Raw genomic sequence first — 9965 nt, 5'->3', positions numbered from 1 at the left:
CGGAGCAGTCACAGGGCAGGGGAGTTTCTCAGAGCAGTGGCAGGTAGGGGGAGGGGGGAGTTTTGTGGAGCGTCCAGCAGCGAGCTTCGCTGGGCGAAACAAGCTTCGCAGAGCAGTCGAGGTGGGGCGGGGAGCTTCACATAGCGTTGCAGGGTGGCAGAGGCCATGCGATGGAGGCCAGGCTAGGCCTAGGGACCCTAACTGCGCACGATTTCATGCGCGCTGGGCCTCTAGTAAATTATATAAATGAATAAAAATATGAATTAGAAAAAATCTGATAAAAACATGAATTATTCTTGGGTTTCAAAATCTTTAAAAACATTATAAAACTTTATTTAAAAATTCACAAAATACAAGTTAAATCAGCCAGATATTTTGAGTACCCTTGCAACTTAAAAAAAATCAAGTATTACAAATGTTTGTTGATTTTTATTTATAGTAATTCCCTAGATTTAGTTTCTCTATCTACCAAACCCTTTCACCATGTCCAATATGAACTATTTTTTTAAAGTTCTCTTGTTAAACCTTAAAGAATTTTAAATTGCCTTACCATAAGCTTCAATCTAGTGACACTTATTTATATAAAAAGAGAAATCTATTTAGACTACAAATAGATTAAAAAAACAACAACAGCCTTATTTCTATTTTGGAAAGAAATGCAGCTTTTTAGTTAGCATGGAGGCAAAGCAGGGGACCTGCTTCTTTCCAATTGCACTTAGGTCTTTGCAAAAGTCCACTCGGCGCTGAGAAACTTTCCTGTTCACCAGTGTGAGGAGTTCTGTGAACTCTAAGGAGGAGCCGAATTTTCTCAGCATCTCACACAAATCTTGAATGTACCATGAGCCATTCACAGTTTCCCGATGAGAATAATAACCTAAAAAAGAGAAGGAAAAGGACACTGAAGTTTTCTGGCATTCAGTTACTGTAACTTAAAACACCTTTATGATATCACAGAGGTATAAAGTCTCAAAAAACCTTGGAAAAGACAAAGATGTATCCATGATACCGTTTTTTATATTTTTTCCTGTTGACTATTCTCATGTGGGAAAGGGATCAACTCTATAAAGTTCTATAAAAATGGGGTTAATTCTACTTAATTACCTAAAAGTTTTCAAGATAGTAGTAGCCAGGTGATGATTTTAAGAGACAAGAGATTAGAAAGAAGAAAATCATAAAATTACTGCAAACGAACAATCGTCACCAAATATTTTCAACAAAGCTTCCCATGAGTATGACCAAATGACACTATCGCCATCAGTAATTCCTAGCAGGCTGCTAATCTACACTAATAAAAGAGAAACATGGTAATTAGCGTACGACCGCTACCCTTTTCATTGGCTAATCAGTGAGTATATGCAAATTAACTGACAACCAAGATGGCGGCCGGCAGCCATGCACTGAAGCGAACAGGGAGGCTTGCTTGCTCCAGTGACTGGCGGACTCCAATGTTCCCCACCTGCCGCTGCCGGCCTCTGACCTGGCAGTTTGAAACATTGTAACAAATAGAGAAGCTAAACAAAACCCCAGAAACCAGCTTTCAGCCGCTGGGATCTCAGAGCTGGAGTTATACATTGTTTTGATTATAGACCGCAAACAAACCAGATACCAGCTTTCAGCAGCCCAGGCCTCAGAGCTAGAGCCAGAGCTAAAGCTGGCCCAGAATTAAAAAAAAAAAGAAAAAAAGGAGCGGTTGGGAGCTTCAGTCAATCGCTAGCCTGAAAGCAGCCCTCAGCCCCTCACCCAGACTGGCCAGGCACCCCAGTGGGGACCCCCACCCTGAAGGGTGTGTGACCAGCTGCAAACAGCCATCATCCCCTCATCCAGGCTGGCCAGGCACCCCAGTGGGGACCCCCACCCTGAAGGGTGTGTGCCCAGCTGCAAACAGCCATCATCCCCTCATCCAGGCTGGCCAGGCACCCCAGTGGGGACCCCCACCCTGATCCAGGACACCCTTCAGGGCAAACCAGCCGGCCCCCAGGCCTCTATCCTATATAGTAAAAGGGTAATATGCCTCCCAGCACCGGGATCAGCGGAGCCGCGAGGCCTCCTGGCACCGGATCAGCGTGACAGGGGGCAGCGCCCAAACCCCCTGATCTCCCTGGGACTCTGTGTGTGACAGGGTGTGGCGTCCCAACCCCCTGATCGGCCCTGCTCTGTGTGTGACAGGGTAGAGCCATAACCTCCCCATTGTCCCTGCCCTGAGTGTGACAGTGGCGACACCCCAACCCCCTGATCCGCCCTGCTCTGTGCGTGACAGGGGGGAGCCCCCCAACCCCCTGATGGGCCCTGCTCTGTGCGTGACAGGGTACGGAGCCCCAACCCCCCTGATTGGCCCTGCTCTGTGCGTGACAGGGGGTGGCGCCGCAACCTCCCCATCGACTCTGCCTTGAGTGTGAAAGGGGGCGGTGCCCCAACCCCCCAATCGGCCCTACCCTGAGCGTGACTGAGGGTGGCATCACAACCTCCCAATGCGCCCTGCTCTGTGCATGACAGGGGGCGGTGCCCCAACTCCCCAATCAGCCCTGCTCTGAGCCCGACCAGGGGCTGCACCTAGGGATTGGGCCTGTCCTCTGCCACTCAGGAGCAGGCCTAAGCCAGCAGGTCGTTATCTCCCGAGGGGTCCCAGACTGCGAGAGGGCACAGGCCGGGCTGAGGGACCCCCCCCTTCCCCCCAAGTGCACAAATTTTTGTGCACCGGGCCTCTAGTTGAGTTATAATGATGTGTCAGTCTAGGTTCACCAATTGTAATAAATGTACCACAAGATGCCCACCCCCATGTGGTCACAAGATGGCCGGGGGGGGAGGGTAGTTGGGGACGATCAGGCAGGCAAGGGAAGGTGGGGGGGGGGGACCAGGCCTGCAGGGGAGGGCAGTTGGGGACAATCGGGCCAGCAGGGGAGCAGGTAGGCATCGATCAGGCTGGCAGGGTAGTGGTTAGGGGATGATCAGGCTGGCAGGCAGAAGCGGTTAGGGGCAATCAGGCAGGCAGGCCGGCCAGCGTTTGGAGCCAGCAGTCCCTGATTATGAGAAGGATGTCCGACTGCCATCCTTCAGTCGGATATCCCCCAAGGGGTCCCAGATTGGAGAGGGTGCAGGCTGGGCTGAGGGACACCCCCCTACCCCCGGCCTCTAGCATTCAATACAATTAGACTGGTAGCTTTAGACTTGGAGTTCCCAGGGATGACTTTTCTGTAAGGTATTTTTACATTTTCATCTATCACTCTGTGCTACTGGATCAAAGAAATCCATTCTGTGCCTGTGAGCTTCAAGACCAAACCACCGTGTCCCAATAGAAAGACGTGATCCAAGTCAAGCCACGATGAAGCTTACAGGAACTTAGCCAGGAGAGCCAAGTCTATGTTTGTATTAAACACCCACACACCTTCTGCAACAGAGTAGCACATGAGGAAGTCTGCTCCCGCAGGCAGGGTGTAAACGGAGGCCGCATCCACCTGGGTGACATTGGCATCCAGTCTGTCTGCTGGATGGTCCACTACATCCAAAGGAATGACTGGCACGTCATGCTGGTTTCCCCGACATGCCTACAAGACAAGGAGAAAGACCACGTCACTCACTTACCTACCCTTTCTTCCCAATGCTGACTGTTTACAGTGGATATATAATTCAGTACACCTTCATGTTGACACCAACAGAAGCCACTTTACAGGCACTTCAAACCACAGCATTCAGGTTTAGAGCAGACTAAAGTGGAGTTTTTCCCCCCTACTTATGTTTTCTTTTAGTTAACGTTTTAAAAATATTGGCATCCTCAACTATACAGTAAATTCTGTTGATTGAAAGAAAGGTACACTATAGAAGAGAAAGTGTCTGTGATTTAAAAAATTCCTCATACCATAGCACCAAGAGTCATCCTTTCTTTTAAAAGCTATAGTATTTGCCCTAGCTGGTTTGGCTCAGTGGACAGAGCATCTGTCTGAGGACTGAAGGGTTCCAGGTTCGATTCTGGTCAAGGGCACATACCCAGGTTGTGGGCTCGATCCCCAGTAGGGGGCATGCAGGAGGCAGCCAATCAATGGTTCACTCTCATCATTGATATTTCTATCTCTCTCTCCCTCTCCCTTCCTCTCTGAAATCAATAAAAATACGTTTTTAAAAAAAGAAAAAGCTATAGTATTTGCCTAAATAATATGTTCCCAGATTGGGTTTTGCTTGCCTACTGACTGCCATAAACTGTTAAGGGTTAAAATGACAATATTTGACCTGAGAAGTGTGCCTTCTTCCTTTTGCTCCTACTTGAAAGTGAGGTCTCAAATTCTTAGCCACTAATTCTGACTCACACAAAGGCTAACACTAATTTCTATTCATAAATGACTATTATGAACTCAATTTTGTCCCTCCCCTTCTAAAATGTATATGATGAAGTCCTAACCGCCAGTACCTCAAATGTGATTGTAGTTGGAAATTTGGTCTTTAAAGAGGTAATTAGGGTAAAATGAGGTCATAGGGGTGACTCCTAGTCCACCATGACTGGTGTCCTTATAACAAGAGATTAGGACACACACACTCACACACACACACACACACACACACACACACACACACACGAGACCATGAGAGGACAGAGGGATGGGACAGTCATCCACAAGCCAAGGAGAGATGCCTATGGAGAAAGCAACCCTGGTAACCCCTTGATCTCAGACTCCTCCACAGCCTGTCAGAAAGTAAATTTCTATTGTGTAAGCCACCCAGTCTGAGGACTTTGTTCTGGCAGCCCTAGTCTACTTAATACAGTGACCTGACAGATTGTTTATATTATAAATGCACATCAACTATGAAATGGTTAAAAAATGAAAAGCTTTAAAAGGAACAGAAAGTCCTTTAAAAGGAACAGAAAGTCTTGAGTAATTTCAAAGTTTTCAGATATTAAAATCTGGAGATTTTAATCTTATTTAGAATTATCACGCTTATATTCAGACTATATTTCCTACTGTCTTCCTAGATATAACGTTGAACACCTGGAACTTGATGCCATCAGTTGCCAAATCAATTGCAATAAGAGCTAGCCTTTATTTTTAAGAGATTAGTTATGTATTTATTTTAACTTATTGATTTTAGATAAAGAGAGGAAGGAAGGAAGGGAGACATCGATTTGTTGTTCCACTTATTGATGCATTCACTGGTTGATTCTTGTGTGTGCCCTGACCAGGGATCGAACCTGCAACCTTAGCGTATAGGGACGATGCTCGAACCAGAGCTAGCCTTTAATTGAGGGCTTGTCTTGTGCTAGGCACTAAGTGTTTTTCATTTGTTAGGCCAGTTTGTTTTAATCTCACAACCACCCCATGAGGAGGTACTATTTTATCTCCATCTCATAGACAAGAATCTGAGGCAGTGAAATGTTTTCCTCCTTGGTGGCTATCCTCCCATAGGAGAGCTCATTAGTAATTTCCAATCCTCTTGTCTTGGACAATGTTGGCCCTCCCTTTTGCATGAAGCAATAGCTGTCATTTTTCTACCTCTCTGGGCCATTCTCCTCAGCATCTCCTCTCTGCTCATTTTTCAGGCTATACTTGCCGTGGGCAAACTCATTTGCTTCCATTACCATCCATCTCCTCATTACTCCAAAATTTATTTCTCCAACCCTGGCTGCCTCTTAGGTTCTAGACCTGTCCTTCCAACTGCATGTCCCACAGACACCTCAACACAGTTGTCCAAACAAGAAACCAAGGAATTATCTGTAACTTCTTTTTTTATAGACACCCACTCCCTCCCCTCAATGTTCTATGGCAAGATGTAGAATGTGGTCATGGTGCTCCATGCCATTCAGAAATACAGAACTGCAGCACTGGGACATCAGAAATTCTCTTTGTTGTTCAGAATTCTTATTGATGTACCAGATGATGTTATTCAGGCCTAAAAATATTTTTATTCTAATGCCAATTGGCAGGGGGGACACAGCATCTCGGTGTAAGGGAGAATGTGAAAGGATGAAGCAAGCTAGGTCTAGAACTCTTCATGCCTGCACCCCTCCCACTGGCTCAGCTCACACGCTCTCCAACTCCCTAAGGACCAGCCCGTCTGAGCAGGCGCCTTGCTCCTCACTCCCCCAGCAGCAGGTGCTTCCTCTGGTGGCTACACCTGGATACCAGGCTGGCCATGAAGTAGCACATTGGTTATTCCGAGTCATTTCAAATGTCAATCCAAGTAATAAAGACGCCGAGAGTCTTTATTTATTTTTTATGTTAAGAAAGAATTACTACCAAGAATTCAAATTGTAACTCTGGCTAGAATTCACAAAGGGCCTTTCCAGTACTGGAGAAAGTTACTTTTGAAGTTGGCTTTAGTTCTTAATAATCCCATGTACAGGCCCTGGGCTTTATAATTAAGATGGTAACATCATCAGTCTTACCTGAATGATAAATATCTTGGGTTTTCCAACCAGGCTCTTACACTTGTCTCCTCTGAACAAGCCAGTCAGTGTTTGAATTTCAATTTTGGCATCATATGCGTAAATGTGATTGCCTTCGCCATGACTCAGGAAAACGCATAAAAAGCAATCCGCATCTACATGGCTAGACGTTGATGCTAGAAAAACCCCCCAAAATTCAGACAGAAATGAAAACCAGATGCTTATTATCTATGTATTAAAATTCAATGTACTAATACTAGAATAAGTTACATACAAATGATTGCAGGAGGGAGGAAACCTGTTATTCTTAGAATAAATGTAAAATGTCTATAATGAAACATAACTTTGTTTATTTATTTATTTATTTATTTTTTAATCTTCACTTGAGGGTAATTTTTCCATTGCTTTTTAGAGAAAGTGGAAGGGAGAGGGAGAGACAGAGAGAAACACCGATGTGAGAGAGACACATCGATTGGTTGCCTCTGGCATGCCCCCGACCAGGGCCAGGAGCCTGCAACCGAAGTATGTGCCCTTGACTGGAATTGAGCCCCTGACCCTTCAGTCCACAGGCAGACACTCTATCCACTGAGCCAAACTGGCTAGAGTCACAAATTATTTTAAAAATCAAAATTATTCAAGTTCAAAATAGTAGTTTGGAAAGATTTCATTAGTTTTTCTAAAACACAGAAAATGACATAAAACAAAGGGGATATTATGGGGAACTCCCTTCAAGATCCAAGTCATTTTGGCAGTAAAAGTTACATGAATCAGCAGAGTGCCTAGACACACACACACACACACACACACACACACACACACATTTAATATAAATATGTAAAATAGATTATTATTCAGTCATTAAAAAAGAATGAAATCTTACCATGCAGCAACATGGATGGACATATTATGCTAAGTGAAATAAGTCAGAGAAAGACAAATACCATATAATCTCATTTATATTTGGAATCTAAAAGATGGTAACTAGACATTTCGAAATGTACACATATATCAAATCATTCTGTTGTACACCTGAAACTAACATAATGTTATATATCAATTATACCTAAAGAAAGAGCTCTGCAGAAAGTTTAAATTATATAAACATTATAATATTCCATTGGCAAATGACTTGAAAATTCATGGCATGCAGTGATTATTATGATAAAGATAAATTGTTAAAATACCTACTACACATTGATATAGAAATTAAGAGATAAAGTATTTAAATCACCAGTATTTTGAAGCCAGTAAAAGAGAATGGAAGGAGTCAATTAAAAAATCACTAGTGTTTGCATTTTAAACTTTTAAATGCCAAATGAAAAGATCATTTTATTCATTTCTAGAATAACAGACTCTAACTAATGGTATGCTGAATATAAGCTTTGGAGGAATAAAACTGTGCCAGGATCTCTAAATCTGGTGGGTAACATATATGCAGAGATGCACAAGCAAAAACCTATAACCCATGCCACATTAATTAGTAAGACTTTTCACTACGCAGTTAATTATTTGGATCTGTCTTTACAAACAGGGCATTTAAAGCACTCAGTGCCACCAGAGGAAGATGAACAGGAAAACTTCTTACCCTCATGAATTTTGAGCAGTAGTTCTTCTGCTTTCAGATCGTTAAAGCATTTCACTTCAAATCCGAGATCTAAAAACCTGGCGAGAGAGTAAAACCGAGTATTAGCTTATGAGCTACTCAAAGTTGTCACAAACCCTGCTTATTTGAGGAAATTTATATACTTCTTATGACACAAAAATTGTCTTTTCTTTAAGGGAAAAGAAAACTCAAATAGGACTGTGACGGTTTTCCTGGGTTGTCCACGATAGGAGAGGATTTACTAGTAATGATAACGGATTCAAGTTAGAATATTGTGTCTACTCTGCAAATACAGGTGACCCTTGAACAACAAGGGTTTGAACCGCAAGTGTCCACTTACACAGATTTTTTTTGTTTTTTCAATAAATACCTGTACTGTTTTCGATCCTCAGTTGGGAGTTTGCGGATGCAGAGGGCCAGCTGTATGCATTATCTATGCTATTCTACAGAAGGGACTTGAACATCTGTAAATGTTGGTACTCACAGGGGGCCTAGATCCCCTCCCCTGTGGATACTGAGGGACAACTTAGTTTTGGAGGAGTCAAAAGTTAGGTGTGGGTTTTTGGCTGTGCGGGGTCTCAGCAGTCCTAACCCCTGAGCTTTAGGGTCAACTGTGTATCTGTAACAATGCAGAGCCTGTTAACACTGAACAGAACAGGGTTAGGAAGAAAACTCTGGCAAGTTCTTAAGGGGGGCTGTGCCCAACTGAGGCTCATCCTCAAAAACTCTTGCTCTGTTATTTCTTCAGTGCGGACGAGTTTCCACCTGTAGTTACCACCTAAACACCTCATCGCCTCGACAGGTGGGTGAAACTACTACCTGCGCGTAAGGTTGTCTCTGTCTGCGTTGGTGCCTCGCCTTTCCGGCAGCGTCAGGTGCCAGAAGAACCTCTCATGGTTGAAGATTAAAGCGAGTCCTCTCCTCTTGTGGTCCATTTTGTACTTTTCTGCTGGATCAAACATTTCACTGTTGATGAAAAATTAAAAAAAAACAATGAGCTCCTCCGAGCCCAAGGTCCACGTGTAGTGTAGACAGAGGTCTGCTGTTTCCTCCTCCGCAGGCTGACCTGTGTGTGCACTGAAGGCCTCAGGGCCACGCCAGCAAGGACAGCCCTGAAATATCTCCGTACCAATTGGTAAACAGTGGCCACTGTGAGCACCCACCCACCATCCATCTACATGGGTGTCTCTCCCCCGGGTCTCCAGGATCCAGCAACCAGGGCCTGGCCGAGGCCCGCTTTAGCTACAGGGCCCAGGCCATACCAACTTTAATATTTTGGACATCACGCTAAGTCCTTTCACAACCAGGGGCAGGCACTCACCTGTATATTAACTAGAAATTAACTCCCCAATGTGAAACCTGCCATTGTTCTACCTTCCAGTGCCCAGGCGCCTTTCCCGCTTTGATTTTTCTAGTCTGATCATGACCACCATAGGAAGAGGCCTTTATTAGAAAAGACAATATTCTTACCTCCTACAGAAGGCATCTCTTTCTGTCATGTTTTGTTCCTCACCTATTAAAACGAAAGTTGATTTTTGTTAATGTACTTTGACTTCTGGTAGTGAAACAGCAGGAAATGCCATGTGGATGCCCTTGACGCCCGCACGCTAAGGGTATATGAAAAGAAGAAAGGGAAACTGCTGCATAATAAGCCAATGAACTATAAATCGATGGCTTAATTCTTTCTCACTCCCAACTCTTACCCGCAAAATAGCAAAGAATATCATACAGAGAAGTGGAGAAAATATTACGCAAATGCATTCATTGTGAAATATGCCTAGATTTAACAGTCTTTTGATTATGGAACTTGAAAGAAGTAGGAAATTGCTTTGACTATATCTTTTTTTGTTGTTGTTAATTCTCACTGGGGGATATTTTCCCATTGATTTTTAGGGAGAGTGGAAGAGAGAGGGAAAGACAGAGAGAAACATCAATGTTCGATTGGTTGCCCTGGCCTGCAACCAAGGTAGGTGCCCTTGACCGGAATTGAAC

General features: G+C 44.1%; 1 protein-coding gene across 1 annotated transcript; it reads right to left on the bottom strand.

Annotated features, from left to right (window-relative positions):
- Positions 1–309: 309 nt before the first annotated feature.
- CASP6 (caspase 6) lies at positions 310–9853 on the bottom strand. The gene is made up of 6 exons (XM_006109065.3): positions 9444–9853; positions 8793–8939; positions 7956–8032; positions 6371–6546; positions 3383–3542; positions 310–874 (listed from the first exon to the last, which is right to left on the bottom strand). Exons 1-6 carry the CDS (start codon positions 9470–9472, stop codon positions 642–644), a joined length of 822 nt encoding a protein of 273 aa, XP_006109127.2. The 5' UTR covers positions 9473–9853; the 3' UTR covers positions 310–641.
- Positions 9854–9965: the final 112 nt, after the last annotated feature.

Source organism: Myotis lucifugus, unplaced genomic scaffold (assembly GCF_000147115.1).
Source record: "Myotis lucifugus unplaced genomic scaffold, Myoluc2.0 scaffold_5412, whole genome shotgun sequence".
In the NCBI taxonomy this organism is placed as follows: domain Eukaryota; kingdom Metazoa; phylum Chordata; class Mammalia; order Chiroptera; family Vespertilionidae; genus Myotis; species Myotis lucifugus.
This window is presented reverse-complemented; position numbering and strand designations above follow the sequence as displayed.

Excerpts from the sequence above, each read along its gene's own strand:
- CASP6 (XM_006109065.3), bottom strand. The coding sequence starts at position 9,472 with ATGACAGAAAGAGATGCCTTCTGTAGGAG. Across the intron at positions 8,940-9,443 it reads AGAGATGCCTTCTGTAGGAG|TGAAATGTTTGATCCAGCAG; the intron begins GTAAGAATATTG and ends TTTCATCAACAG. Across the intron at positions 6,547-7,955 it reads ACTGCTCAAAATTCATGAGG|CATCAACGTCTAGCCATGTA; the intron begins GTAAGAAGTTTT and ends GGGTTTTTCTAG.